This window comes from Salmo salar, chromosome ssa14 (assembly GCF_905237065.1).
Source record: "Salmo salar chromosome ssa14, Ssal_v3.1, whole genome shotgun sequence".
NCBI lineage: Eukaryota > Metazoa > Chordata > Actinopteri > Salmoniformes > Salmonidae > Salmo > Salmo salar.
The window spans coordinates 15,829,380-15,844,882 of NC_059455.1; the positions used below are offsets into that span (position 1 = coordinate 15,829,380).

At 45.5% G+C, this 15,503-nt stretch overlaps 1 protein-coding gene across 4 annotated transcripts in view; it reads right to left on the reverse strand.

The window, feature by feature from the left end:
* Positions 1-15,503, reverse strand: part of LOC106568882 (choline transporter-like protein 5-A) — a 106,929-nt gene that overhangs the window by 22,066 nt on the left and 69,360 nt on the right. For all 4 annotated transcript variants that reach the window (XM_045693975.1, XM_045693974.1, XM_014139663.2 and 1 more), the window contains exons 4-5: positions 2,925-3,009; positions 182-266 (exon numbers count right to left, since the gene is read on the reverse strand). In XM_045693975.1, the coding sequence (XP_045549931.1) occupies positions 182-266; positions 2,925-3,009 (170 nt within the window). The remainder of the gene's footprint in view (positions 1-181; positions 267-2,924; positions 3,010-15,503) is intronic.

Consider the following 15,503-nt stretch of genomic DNA (forward strand, 5'->3'; position numbering starts at 1 on the left):
GTGTAAATTGTATTTTCAACCAGCAACTACCAGGAAATAACACTGATATTTTGTTCTTGGTTTTTACAGTGTTAGTTTCATCTGCTGTTGTACAATATGATATAAAAGAAATATTTTGACTGCACTGGGCCTTTAACAATAACTGTACCAATGTACTCTGAGTCAATATTGTTATGAATACCTGAGTGGTGGGACACTGGAGGTTGATGAGGACAGCAGGGTTGGCACATTTCAGGATATTGAAGTAGAACAGTATGGATTTTTTTCTATAGAGAGAAAACAAACATTGACACAGTGCTGATACAGTATTAGCACTAGGTGGCTGTAGAGTACAGAGCACACATTCAAAGAAAAACCCTCACAAACAATGATGTAACAGTCTCGTATACAATGATGTTAAAATGGACAACTATCTCTTCCCTTCTATTCTTAATATCTCAATGCATTTTTGGTGAATTTCAGGATGATATTCTCTAGTATTTCAGTATAATGGTTGAGAGAATGGTGTAGTCTCTCCCCGACACGTGTTCCAGACTAAACTCTATCGTAATCCTTTAAGCCTGGGAGAACAACACAGTGCTAATTATGAGCGGATGAGATCTGAGGGCCCTAGCTAGCTGGGAGTAAACACACTACTCCCTATCTCACAGCCCGGCTCCACAAACAGCCTTATCACCGCTCCGCAGCCACCACTAAAGAACTACTTTAATCATTGCCAAGGTTACAGCCTGTCAATCACACTTGAGGTTTATGAGGGGAATTCAACACCGAGCTGTTTAGTGTGGGGATCCAGTACCAGACTTTAGATTCAATGGGTTGGATTCTGTTGACAATGGGAACTGTGTGTGTGGGGGTGAGCTGCCTTTCAAATTATAATGGTCAATATAACAACATTGAAGCATGCAGGGCTAAGATAAAGAACCAGCCAATGGCCCAGAGGGCCACACTAGGGCTAGATTGAAGTTAACATTAACAACAGATCTAGGATCAGATTATCCTACATTGAATTCAAGGGGATGAAAACCTATTTAACCCTGTATCAGTGGTAGGGGGGAAATTCTACTACTGGAAGGTGTGTTAATTGGCAGGTATGCACCCATTAATAGCAGCAAATTGGGCACAAGGGAATTATCATGACCTCAAATTGCTCATAGGTATGTCCCTATGGCTGCGTTTACATAGGCAGCCTAATTCTGATCTTTTCCCAGTAATTGTTCTTTTAACCAATCAGATCAGATCTTTTGCCAATAATTGGGCAAAAGATCAGAATCGGGCTGCCTGTGTCAATACAGCCTAATTACTCATATCAAGATATACAGTTGAAGTCGGAAGTTACATACACTTAGGTTGGAGTTATTAAAACTAGTTTTTCAACCACTCCACAAATTTCTTGTTAACAAACTATAGTTTTGGCAAGTCGTTTAGGACATCTACTTTGTGCATGACAAGTAATTTTTCCAACAATTGTTTACATACAGATTATTTCACTTATAACTCACAATTCCAGTGGGTCAGAAGTTTACATACACTAAGTTGACTGTGCCATTAAACAGCTTGGAAATTCCAGAACATGATGTCATGGCTTTAGAAGTTTCTGATAGGCTAATTTACATAATTTGAGTCAATTGGAGGTGTACCTGTGGATGTATTTCAAGGCCTACCTTCAAACTCTGTGCCTCTTTGCTTGGCATCATGGGAAAATCAAAAGAAATCAGCCAAGACCTCAGAAAAAACATTGTAGACCACAACAAGTCTGGTTCATCCTTGTGAGCAATTTCCAAATGCCTGAAGGTACCATGTTCATCTGCACAAACAATAGTACGCAAGTATAAACACCATGGGACCACGCAGCTGTCATAACGCTCAGGAAGGAGACGCGTTCTGTCTCCTAGAGATGAACGTACTTTGGTGCGAAAAGTGCAAATCAATCCCAGAACAACAGCAAAGGACCTATATCCACAGTAAAATGAGTCCTATATCGACATAACCTGAAAAGCCGCTCAGCAAGGAAGAAGCCACTGCTCCAAAACCGCCATAAAAAAAACACACTACGGTTTGTAACTGCACATGGGGACAAGATCATACTTTTTGGAGAAATGTCCTCTGGTCTGTTTGGCCATAATTACCATCGTTATGTCTGGAGGAAAAAGGGGGAGGCTTGCAAGCCGTAGAACACCATCCCAACCATGAAGCATGGGGGTGGCAGCTTTGCTGCAGTAGGGACTGGTGCACTTCACAAAATAGATGATATCACGAGGCAGGAAAATTATGTGGATATATTGAAGCAACATCTCAAGACATCAGTCAGGAAGTTAAAGCTTGGTCGCAAATAGGTCTTCCAAATGGACAATGACCCCCAAGCATACTTCCAAAGTTGTGGCAAAATGGCTTAAGGACAACAAAGTCAAGGTATTGGACAACAAAGTCAAGGTATTGGAGTGGCCATCACAAACCCCTGATCTCAATCCTATAAAAAATTTGTGGGCAGAACTGAAAAAGCGTGTGCGAGCAAGGAGGCCTACAAACCTGACTCCGTTACACCAGCTCTGTCAGGAGGAATGGGACAAAATTCACCCAATTTATTGTGGGAAGCTTGTGGAAGGCTACCTGAAACATTTGACCCAAGTTAAACAATTTAAAGGCAATGCTGCCAAACACTAATTGAGTGTATGTAAACTTCTGACCCACTGGGAATGTGATGAAAGAAATAAAAGCTGAAATAAATCATTCTCTCTACTATTATTCTGACATTTCACATTCTTAAAATAAAGTGGTGATCCTAACTGACTTGAGACAGGGAATTTTTACTAGGATTAAATGTCAGGAATTGTGAAAAACTGAGTTCAAATGTATTTGGCTAAGATGTATGTAAACTTCCGACTTCAACTGTACCTGGTTAATCAGTCACTACAGTAATTACTCACGCGTTTGGGGTGCCCTTCTGCCCACAGAACTGTCCGTAGCTGTCTGTAGGGTAGATCACCTTCCTGGGGTCACCGTGTAGCCACGCTAGAGAGAGAAAAGGGAGGAGGTAGAAGGAGGGAGAGAGAGAGAAAGAGAGAAACCAGTGAATTAATTAATCACCCTCTTGTATCTCTGTATTCCATTACCAAAATAAAAGAGCAACAGATGGAAAGTCTCTTTGCACGACAGACTGAAATCGTATTCCCATTCACTGGATCTAACTGCTCTGATTCTTTTGTGTCGGACAATCTTGATGTGTTCTTCAGCTCCTGTGGCAGGGTTTTAAAGACGAGGTCATTGTGTGTATGTTAGTGCCTCTCTACTGCTCTAGCTGAGTGTTGAGAAGAGTCGATAGTGTTCGCCATAAGCACAATCCCTCTTCTAAGGCTTATTTTCCGCATCGTTTACAGCACTGTTCAGAAAGTGTACAGGAAAGGAGATGGATTTCCCTTTCTAAGACACCGTATGTGTGTGTGTGTGTGTGTGTGTGTGCTTGCGTACGGGCATGTTTATCTGTGTCCTTTCGTTGGGATCAATAGCAGTACCTTTCTCCCTGAATGAAAGCCTGTCAGTGACTACCTCTCTCTAAGAGTCTGACTGACTAATGGGATCATTGATTCCTGGCTGGCATTAAATGAGTGGCAGGTAATGTACTTCACGGCACAGTCTGTATTGTCGCCACATCAAAACTGATGTTTACAACTCACTCCGCGCAGTAAGTACCGTATTCATGTTTTCACCCATGTCTCGGCTCTTTCCTTATTCATTAAGGTAGTATTCCACAGTCACCCATCCATAATGGGGTATCAGAATCCAACTGTAATGTGTCTGTACAGTATCTGAACTACAGATAGAGAGTGGACTGGCATGTAGGGACCTGGACCTGTAGATACACTCACAGTTTATTAGGTACACCACCCTGTTCACGAAAATGGTTCACTCCTACAGACAGTGAGTCACGTGGCCGTGGCATGCTATATAAAGCAGACAGGCATTGAGGCATTCAGTTACTGTTCAATTGAATGTGACCTAAGTGACTTTGAGCATGGTATGATTGTCGGTGCCAGGCACGCCGGATTCAGTATCTCAGAAATGTCCGGCCTCCTGGGTTTTTCACCAATGACGGTGTCTAGGGTTACCGAGAATGGTAAGACGAATAAAAAAGAACTGCATCTTGGAAACCACAACTCGTCAATCCTTGTCACGGATGGGCTATTGCAGCAGATGACCACACCAGGTTCTACTCCTATCAGCTAAAAACAAGAAGAACAGAAATATAAAATTCACAAAAAAATCCATGCCCTGAAGAATTCAGGCTGTTCTGGAGGCAAAGGGGGGTCCGACCCAGTACTAGATGGGTTTACCTAATAAATTGGCCGGTGAGTGTATATAGTGTAGTTGCCACTACTCTACAAATCAAAGAGAATCAGTAATTATGCTGAATTAATTATACACTGTATGGTGTCAGACTAATCTTTTTATTTTGTTCCAAGGGTACTTTAAATCAGTACAGGCAGAGGCTTCCCCAAACCACACATGATGCTTCTGGGGTGAGAGAGAAATTGTGTGTGTGTGTGTGTGTGTGTGTGTGTGTGTGTGTGTGTGTGTGTGTGTGTGTGTGTGTGTGTGTGTGTGTGTGTGTGTGTGTGTGTGTGTGTGTGTGTGAGAAAGAGAGAGAGAAAGAAGTGGGGTGAGTGACCATGTCTGAGAGGATGAAGTCATTGTGGATTTTTTTTTGTGTTGTAGAGAGGGTTGGATTGGAGTAAATTGTAGTAAGGTGTGTGTGTGTGTGTGTGCACGTGCTCATGCTTGTACGCATGCATCCATCCTTTTTTTGTGCAGGTGTGTACGGTGTTTGCAATGCCTGTCTGAGTGAGTTTGCAATGCCTGTCTGAGTGAGTTTGCAATGACTGTCTAAATGTGTGTTTGCAATGACTGTCTTGTGTGTGTGTGTGTGTGTGTGTGTGTGTGTGTGTGTGTGTGTGTGTGTGTGTGTGTGTGTGTGTGTGTGTGTGTGTGTGTGTGTGCGTGCGTGTAGTATGTGTGTGTGTGTGTGTGTGTGTGAGGGTGGGCTCTCCTCTCCTGATAGCATGAGGTCATTTATAGCTGGCAGGCGGGATGAAGAGTAAAGAGTGACTTCATCATCGCTCCGATATCAAGAACTCTACGCTCTATTGGTTATGTCTGCCTGCATCCCTTCTGCTCTTCAAAGGATGAGATCACACTAAAATATGAGACAAGAGCTACAACACACCATTACCGAGGAGAACTCATACTAAAATATGAGATGGAATGGCTGTGGCACATTGAAAAAGGATGAACTTGAGTCTAGAGGACTGGGCTGCAGCAGAGTGGACAACTTACATTATAATGGGTCTGGATGGCACGTTTAAATAATGACATTGGAAGGAATAAGGCCAGGTCGGAGGTTAAAGGTCATGAGTCTGGTGGCCAGTTCTGAGTATGCTGCCTTCATAAATATGTCTATCATCTGTCTCAAAGAAGGGTTGGGATTGGGAAGCTCCTCATCTCAATGTTTCAGAAGCAAATATATATATTTAAAAACACTGATGCCTGCATTCACTCATCTTATTCTGAAAACTGGAGGAATGTATTTGTGTGCTAAGTTGCCAAGGCCATTCTGTGGTTTAATTTGACTACAGGACAAAAGGTTTGTTTCTATTGTGTGCTACTAAGGACTGCAATGTAGGTTTGAACTGAATGAAGCCCTATGTTCTCAAAGGCAATGTCACAGTAATATATATATATCTCTATCTGTCCCTTTTTCAACAAAAAGACCCCTTGCTGCGACTGTCTGAATCAAAGGGACTTTTTAACAAAGGGGCTCTCACCCGTTTTCACTCTCTCCCTGGCTGTCCTTTGCAGCATATCACTTCTCTATTTCAACACTGACCAGATATCAGTCATAACCCAGCTCTCTAGAACCGGAATCAATACACAGGACTGATGTATTTTACATTTCTGCGTTTTATCCTTCTCTCTCTTTTCTCAACAATACAGCTCCCTCTTACTGAGCTACTGTTGGGCATAGGGAGTAGGGCTGCCTATAACGTTTGTACCTAGTGGTGATGCTAATAGAAGGCGAACAGTTGATTGCATCAATAAGTATTCAGAATGGAAAACACATATCCGCTAACAGGGGAAATTGTAGAGCACAGCATGCATAGTAATTAGCTGCTTGTATTCGATGTTTGAAGCAACTTTACCTTCAGTGCAGAGTCACTTCTAAAACTACACTTTCAATTTGCTGGCTGCTTACCATTTCTGAGATCATTACGATGAGAAAAGGTACAGAACTTTTGAAGCAGAAGCAATCATTGACTGATGGATTGATCTTTACCAGAACAGGGGAGGAGGAGAAGAGGAGAGAGGGATTAAAATTCCCCAAAAATGAGAGAGGAGATAAGAAGCACTTCATAGAGCTGTGAGGCATGAAACATTCATTTCTACCAGAGGTGCTGGGAACGTGTTCGCACTCTGTCTCTGTGAATAGAACAGATGCTACACACTTATCTTTTTATTTATCTCTCTCTCTCGCGCTCTTTTTCTTTGTATCTCTCTACTGCACACTCTATGATGGCGATGTTTACTATATCTCTCACACTTGCTACTTCTTTCTCTATTTCTCTCTCTCTCCCACACACACGCACACACTTTCTTGTTTTTACCCTTTTATCTTCCTACTCCACCAGCTAAACCCCAGTAGCTAGTTAGAAAAGATAAAACAGAATACCATTCATTTCTAACACAGAGTTGAGTATTGAGTGGTGGGTTTTCAGAGCCCTCTGTGATCAAAGGTTAATCTGCTGACTCGCACTCAGGGGGACAGTGTGTTTGGGTTTAGGCCAGTGTGGCATCACTGCTTTCAAAGAAGATTTCCAAACACAAGGCTTCTCATGTAGCATCTCCCTTTACACCGCTTGTTAACACCGTTTTTTTTTTTTTAAAGTAACAGAAATTTGACTCAACTAGGACGATGAAATAAGGTAAGGATATAATTTTACAGAATGGGGACCTGGAGGATAATGGCGGGTCATGCTTTTTCAATTTCAGTCAGGGGGAGGGTTTAGTATTGTTTTAAATCTAGTCCAGGGGAGGGTTTAGTATTGTTTTAAATCTAGTCCAGGGGAGGGTTTAGTATTGTTTTAAATCTAGTCGAGGGGAGGGTTTAGTATTGTTTTAAATCTAGTCCAGGGGAGGGTTTAGTATTGTTTTAAATCTAGTCCAGGGGAGGGTTTAGTATTGTTTTAAATCTAGTCCAGGGGAGGGTTTAGTATTGTTTTAAATCTAGTCCAGGGGAGGGTTTAGTATTGTTTTAAATCTAGTCAAGGGGAGGGTTTAGTATTGTTTTAAATCTAGTCCAGGGGAGGGTTTAGTATTGTTTTAAATCTAGTCAAGGGGAGGGTTTAGTATTGTTTTAAATCTAGTCCAGGGGAGGGTTTAGTATTGTTTTAAATCTAGTCCAGGGGAGGGTTTAGTATTGTTTTAAATCTAGTCAAGGGGAGGGTTTAGTATTGTTTTAAATCTAGTCAAGGGGAGGGTCATGAAATTTGTAATTGATTATATTTCAATATTTCTTAGTGTTTTAGAATTAGTCGCTATATATCGATGTGTGTCCAATACCGCCCCTCATCTCTGATTCTTCGCTGGGCGCGCAATACCAAGTGAGCCTATAGGCTATTTAGTGATGTCTCAATAAATGATCTATAGGCTATGAAGTGCATGCTCGGAGAAGCACAGAGCAAAGTTGCATTTCTTAGATAGCTGCTGGCATGGTGTAAATAAAACTACGCTGCATTACACACTGCAATGGATAATCCAAACCTGAGCCCCGGTCCTGCTCTGCTCTTAATGATCAAACATGTCTTTGTGTTCTGCCTAACCAATGGCTGTGCTGTGTAGGCCTACGGTGGCAGTTCAGTAATTTGTGATTAGGTTTAGTCCAAAAAATCTTGCACGAGGACTAGCCTATAGCCTATGTTCTGTTCAGTTTGAGAAGGAGAGCGCGAAGATGGAAAGGAGGACCGGTGGCTACCACTATAATAGATGTTATTAAAAACAATATGTTTCTTGCCCATGATGTATTTATCAGAGTTATTGGCCTCTCAATAAGACAGATTAGAGAAATTTACACTGTGGTGCTGAAACTTGAAGCAGCAGCCGCAGCACAATCAATCGGAAATGGGCAGCAAATATTGCTGAAGTAGGCAAATTAGAGTAGGTATAATTAATTTGAATAATTCATTTGAATTTGACTTTACTAACAACAAGAGGGCTTTGTGTTGGAACCTATTTCTTCCTATTTAAGAAATAAGAGGTAGACCTACCTGTTTGACAGATGAAATCTAGCTATAGGCTGCTATATCCATATCCACCATTTGTCGGTCAATTTCTCCACCCACCATGCACCCTTTAAATAGCCTACCTCCGTGTCAGTTAAGGGCTGTTAAGTTAAAACCAAGACTCGAATTGAGGGGGTATGAGAGGGTATGCCATAGATCTTTCGTTAATTAAAGAAAATGGTAATAAGCACAGGCCTACCACGTGTTAGCTTAAGATTTTAAAGAAAATAAAACGGATCCGATTATATAAAGAGATCAATAACAGCGATTTGGTCCGCGATACTTTATGCTACAAAGACGTGACTCTGATGCATATGGCGATATCATTGTTTCGTTTCTTTGACATTCAAAGGCTGAGCTACAACCTTCTAAAGCCGAGGAGACAAAACATTTACTTTGCTTGGGAAGTAATCTAATTATGTCACTATCCATTGATTAAGCTATTCACTTTCTGTACAATAGAAGATGTTTAAACCCAGACAGCTTTTGGGGAATCACTTGTGACCTTCTCTCGTTGGGTTAAGCAAAGGAAGAAGAGTAGCCAGCAGTTCAAGCTTACGTTTTTCTGCCTCGGTAGGCTTACTCTGTCTGGGGTGGAAAGGTAGGCTTACTCTGTCTGGGGTGGAAAGGTAGGCTTACTCTGTCTGGGGTGGAAAGGTAGGCTTACTCTGTCTGGGGTGGAAAGGTAGACTTACTCTGTCTGGGGTGGAAAGGTAGACTTACTCTGTCTGGGGTGGAAAGGTAGGCTTACTCTGTCTGGGGTGGAAAGGTAGGCTTACTCTGTATGGGGTGGAAAGGTAGGCTTACTCTGTATGGGGTGGAAAGGTAGGCTTACTCTGTATGGGGTGGAAAGGTAGGCCAACTCTGTCTGGGGTGGAAAGGTAGGCCTACTCTGTCTGGGGTGGAAAGGTAGGCCAACTCTGTCTGGGGTGGAAAGGTAGGCTTACTCTGTCTGGGGTGGAAAGGTAGGCTTACTCTGTCTGGGGTGGAAAGGTAGCCTTACTCTGTATGGGGTGGAAAGGTAGGCCAACTCTGTCTGGGGGTGGAAAGGTAGGCCTACTCTGTCTGGGGTGGAAAGGTAGGCCTACTCTGTCTGGGGGTGGAAAGGTAGGCTTACTCTGTCTGGGGTGGAAAGGTAGGCTTACTCTGTCTGGGGTGGAAAGGTAGGCTTACTCTGTCTGGGGTGGAAAGGTAGGCCAACTCTGTCTGGGGGTGGAAAGGTAGGCCTACTCTGTCTGGGGGTGGAAAGGTAGGCCTACTCTGTCTGGGGGTGGAAAGGTAGGCTTACTCTGTCTGGGGTGGAAAGGTAGACTTACTCTGTCTGGGGTGGAAAGGTAGGCTTACTCTGTCTGGGGTGGAAAGGTAGACTTACTCTGTCTGGGGGTGGAAAGGTAGACTTACTCTGTCTGGGGGTGGAAAGGTAGACTTACTCTGTCTGGGGGTGGAAAGGTAGACTTACTCTGTCTGGGGGTGGAAAGGTAGACTTACTCTGTCTGGGGGTGGAAAGGTAGACTTACTCTGTCTGGGGGTGGAAAGGTAGACTTACTCTGTCTGGGGGTGGAAAGGTAGACTTACTCTGTCTGGGGGTGGAAAGGTAGACTTACTCTGTCTGGGGGTGGAAAGGTAGACTTACTCTGTCTGGGGGTGGAAAGGTAGACTTACTCTGTCTGGGGGTGGAAAGGTAGACTTACTCTGTCTGGGGGTGGAAAGGTAGGCTTACTCTGTCTGGGGTGGAAAGGTAGAATTACTCTGTCTGGGGTGGAAAGGTAGGCCAACTCTGTCTGGGGTGGAAAGGTAGGTCAACTCTGTCTGGGGTGGAAAGGTAGGCCAACTCTGTCTGGGGTGGAAAGGTAGGCCAACTCTGTCTGGGGTGGAAAGGTAGGCCAACTCTGTCTGGGGTGGAAAGGTAGGCCAACTCTGTCTGGGGTGGAAAGGTAGGCCAACTCTGTCTGGGGTGGAAAGGTAGGCCTACTCTGTCTGGGGTGGAAAGGTAGGCTTACTCTGTCTGGGGTGGAAAGGTAGACTTACTCTGTCTGGGGTGGAAAGGTAGGCTTACTCTGTCTGGGGTGGAAAGGTAGGCTTACTCTGTCTGGGGTGGAAAGGTAGGCCTACTCTGTCTGGGGTGGAAAGGTAGGCCTACTCTGTCTGGGGTGGAAAGGTAGGCCTACTCTGTCTGGGGTGGAAAGGTAGGTTTTACTCTGTCTGGGGTGGAAAGGTAGGCCAACTCTGTCTGGGGTGGAAAGGTAGGTTTACTCTGTCTGGGGTGGAAAGGTAGGCCAACTCTGTCTGGGGTGGAAAGGTAGGTTTACTCTGTCTGGGGTGGAAAGGTAGGCCAACTCTGTCTGGGGTGGAAAGGTAGGCCTACTCTGTCTGGGGTGGAAAGGTAGGCTTACTCTGTCTGGGGTGGAAAGGTAGGCTTACTCTGTCTGGTGTGGAAAGGTAGACTTACCCTGTCTGGGGTGGAAAGGTAGGCTTACTCTGTCTGGGGCGGAAAGGTAGGCTTACTCTGTCTGGGGTGGAAAGGTAGGCTTACTCTGTCTGGGGTGGAAAGGTAGGCTTACTCTGTCTGGGGTGGAAAGGTAGGCTTACTCTGTCTGGGGTGGAAAGGTAGGCCTAACTTTTAAAAGTACCATGCTCAGATTCCTAGTGACATCTCAAATTTAAATATTTGCAAACAGGGACAGTTTTGTTGCAAACAAGACACACTGATTTGGCATTACAGAAATATAATAAGGTAGGCCTAGCTAGGCCTATTTCTCTGTAGCATCTCCCTTTACACCGCTTGTTAACACCGTTTTTTTTTTTTTAAAGTAACAGAAATTTGACTCAACTAGGACGATGAAATAAGGTAAGGATATAATTTTACAGAATGGGGACCTGGAGGATAATGGAGGGTCATGTTTTTTCAATTTCAGTCAGGGGGAGGGTTTAGTATTGTTTTAAATCTAGTCCAGGGGAGGGTTTAGTATTGTTTTAAATCTAGTCCAGGGGAGGGTTTAGTATTGTTTTAAATCTAGTCCAGGGGAGGGTTTAGTATTGTTTTAAATCTAGTCAAGGGGAGGGTTTAGTATTGTTTTAAATCTAGTCCAGGCGAGGGTTTAGTATTGTTTTAAATCTAGTCCAGGGGAGGGTTTAGTATTGTTTTAAATCTAGTCAAGGGGAGGGTTTAGTATTGTTTTAAATCTAGTCAAGGGGAGGGTCATGAAATTTGTAATTGATTACATTTCAATATTTCTTAGTGTTTTAGAATTAGTCGCTATATATCGATGTGTGTCCAATACCGCCCCTCATCTCTGATTCTTCGCTGGGCGCGCAATACCAAGTGAGCCTATAGGCTATTTAGTGATGTCTCAATAAATGATCTATAGGCTATGAAGTGCATGCTAGGAGAAGCACAGAGCAAAGTTGCATTTCTTAGATAGCTGCTGGCATGGTGTAAATAAAACTACGCTGCATTACACACTGCAATGGATAATCCAAACCTGAGCCCCGGTCCTGCTCTGCTCTTAATGATCAAACATGTCTTTGTGTTCTGCCTAACCAATGGCTGTGCTGTGTAGGCCTACGGTGGCAGTTCAGTAATTTGTGATTAGGTTTAGTCCAAAAAAGGTAGGCCAACTCTGTCTGGGGTGGAAAGGTAGGCCAACTCTGTCTGGGGTGGAAAGGTAGGCCAACTCTGTCTGGGGTGGAAAGGTAGGCCTACTCTGTCTGGGGTGGAAAGGTAGGCTTACTCTGTCTGGGGTGGAAAGGTAGGCTTACTCTGTCTGGGGTGGAAAGGTAGGCTTACTCTGTCTGGGGTGGAAAGGTAGGCTTACTCTGTCTGGGGTGGAAAGGTAGGCCTACTCTGTCTGGGGTGGAAAGGTAGGCCAACTCTGTCTGGGGTGGAAAGGTAGGTTTACTCTGTCTGGGGTGGAAAGGTAGGCCAACTCTGTCTGGGGTGGAAAGGTAGGTTTACTCTGTCTGGGGTGGAAAGGTAGGTTTACTCTGTCTGGGGTGGAAAGGTAGGCCAACTCTGTCTGGGGTGGAAAGGTAGGTTAACTCTGTCTGGGGTGGAAAGGTAGGTTTACTCTGTCTGGGGTGGAAAGGTAGACTTACTCTGTCTGGGGTGGAAAGGTAGGCTTACTCTGTCTGGGGTGGAAAGGTAGGCTTACTCTGTCTGGGGTGGAAAGGTAGGCTTACTCTGTCTGGGGTGGAAAGGTAGGCTTACTCTGTCTGGGGTGGAAAGGTAGGCTTACTCTGTCTGGGGTGGAAAGGTAGGCTTACTCTGTCTGGGGTGGAAAGGTAGGCTTACTCTGTCTGGGGTGGAAAGGTAGGCTTACTCTGTCTGGGGTGGAAAGGTAGGCTTACTCTGTCTGGGGTGGAAAGGTAGGCTTACTATGTCTGGGGTGGAAAGGTAGGCTTACTCTGTCTGGGGTGGAAAGGTAGGCTTACTCTGTCTGGGGTGGAAAGGTAGGCCTACTCTGTCTGGGGTGGAAAGGTAGGCCTACTCTGTCTGGGGTGGAAAGGTAGGCCAACTCTGTCTGGGGTGGAAAGGTAGGCCAACTCTGTCTGGGGTGGAAAGGTAGGCCAACTCTGTCTGGGGTGGAAAGGTAGGCCAACTCTGTCTGGGGTGGAAAGGTAGGCCAACTCTGTCTGGGGTGGAAAGGTAGGCCTACTCTGTCTGGGGTGGAAAGGTAGGTTTACTCTGTCTGGGGTGGAAAGGTAGGTTTACTCTGTCTGGGGTGGAAAGGTAGGCCAACTCTGTCTGGGGTGGAAAGGTAGGTTTACTCTGTCTGGGGTGGAAAGGTAGACTTACTCTGTCTGGGGTGGAAAGGTAGGCTTACTCTGTCTGGTGTGGAAAGGTAGGCTTACTCTGTCTGGGGTGGAAAGGTAGGCTTACTCTGTCTGGGGTGGAAAGGTAGGCTTACTCTGTCTGGGGTGGAAAGGTAGGCTTACTCTGTCTGGGGTGGAAAGGTAGGCTTACTCTGTCTGGGGTGGAAAGGTAGGCTTACTCTGTCTGGGGTGGAAAGGTAGGCTTACTCTGTCTGGGGTGGAAAGGTAGGCTTACTCTGTCTGGGGTGGAAAGGTAGGCTTACTCTGTCTGGGGTGGAAAGGTAGGCTTACTATGTCTGGGGTGGAAAGGTAGGCTTACTCTGTCTGGGGTGGAAAGGTAGGCTTACTCTGTCTGGGGTGGAAAGGTAGGCCTACTCTGTCTGGGGTGGAAAGGTAGGCCTACTCTGTCTGGGGTGGAAAGGTAGGCCAACTCTGTCTGGGGTGGAAAGGTAGGCCAACTCTGTCTGGGGTGGAAAGGTAGGCCAACTCTGTCTGGGGTGGAAAGGTAGGCCAACTCTGTCTGGGGTGGAAAGGTAGGCCAACTCTGTCTGGGGTGGAAAGGTAGGCCTACTCTGTCTGGGGTGGAAAGGTAGGCTTACTCTGTCTGGGGTGGAAAGGTAGGCTTACTCTGTCTGGGGTGGAAAGGTAGGCTTACTCTGTCTGGGGTGGAAAGGTAGGCTTACTCTGTCTGGGGTGGAAAGGTAGGCTTACTCTGTCTGGGGTGGAAAGGTAGGCTTACTCTGTCTGGGGTGGAAAGGTAGGCCAACTCTGTCTGGGGTGGAAAGGTAGGTTTACTCTGTCTGGGGTGGAAAGGTAGGCCAACTCTGTCTGGGGTGGAAAGGTAGGTTTACTCTGTCTGGGGTGGAAAGGTAGGTTTACTCTGTCTGGGGTGGAAAGGTAGACTTACTCTGTCTGGGGTGGAAAGGTAGACTTACTCTGTCTGGGGTGGAAAGGTAGACTTACTCTGTCTGGGGTGGAAAGGTAGGCTTACTCTGTCTGGTGTGGAAAGGTAGGCTTACTCTGTCTGGGGTGGAAAGGTAGGCTTACTCTGTCTGGGGTGGAAAGGTAGGCTTACTCTGTCTGGGGTGGAAAGGTAGGCTTACTCTGTCTGGGGTGGAAAGGTAGGCTTACTCTGTCTGGGGGTGGAAAGGTAGGCTTACTATGTCTGGGGTGGAAAGGTAGGCTTACTCTGTCTGGGGTGGAAAGGTAGGCTTACTCTGTCTGGGGTGGAAAGGTAGGCCTACTCTGTCTGGGGTGGAAAGGTAGGCCTACTCTGTCTGTGGTGGAAAGGTAGGCCAACTCTGTCTGGGGTGGAAAGGTAGGCCAACTCTGTCTGGGGTGGAAAGGTAGGCCAACTCTGTCTGGGGTGGAAAGGTAGGCCAACTCTGTCTGGGGTGGAAAGGTAGGCCAACTCTGTCTGGGGTGGAAAGGTAGGCCAACTCTGTCTGGGGTGGAAAGGTAGGCCTACTCTGTCTGGGGTGGAAAGGTAGGCTTACTCTGTCTGGGGTGGAAAGGTAGACTTACTCTGTCTGGGGTGGAAAGGTAGGTTTACTCTGTCTGGGGTGGAAAGGTAGGCTTACTCTGTCTGGGGTGGAAAGGTAGCCTTACTCTGTCTGGGGTGGAAAGGTAGGCTTACTCTGTCTGGGGTGGAAAGGTAGGCTTACTCTGTCTGGGGTGGAAAGGTAGGCCTACTCTGTCTGGGGTGGAAAGGTAGGCCAACTCTGTCTGGGGTGGAAAGGTAGGCCAACTCTGTCTGGGGTGGAAAGGTAGGCCAACTCTGTCTGGGGTGGAAAGGTAGGCCAACTCTGTCTGGGGTGGAAAGGTACACTTACCCTGTCTGGGGTGGAAAGGTAGGCTTACTCTGTCTGGGGCGGAAAGGTAGGCTTACTCTGTCTGGGGCGGAAAGGTAGGCTTACTCTGTCTGGGGTGGAAAGGTAGACCAACTCTGTCTGGGGTGGAAAGGTAGGCTTACTCTGTCTGGGGTGGAAAGGTAGGCTTACTCTGTCTGGGGTGGAAAGGTAGACTTACCCTGTCTGGGGTGGAAAGGTAGGCCTAACTTTTACCATGCTCAGATTCCTAGTGACATCTCAAATTTAAATATTTGCAAACAGGGACAGTTTCGTTGCAAACAAGACACACTGATTTGGCATTACAGAAATATAATAAGGTAGGCTATTTCTCTGTCTATTCTTAGCCTGTAATTTTGGTAATTTGTGTGGTATTAAAAAAGATTCTGCTAATATATAAAATCACATACAATTGCATTAAATATTTACAAAAGGCAATTTTTTCTTGGACCTACAAACAATATGATAAATTCCTGCAAAGCTTTTACTATAAAGGAGATCTGTCCACCCCTACTCT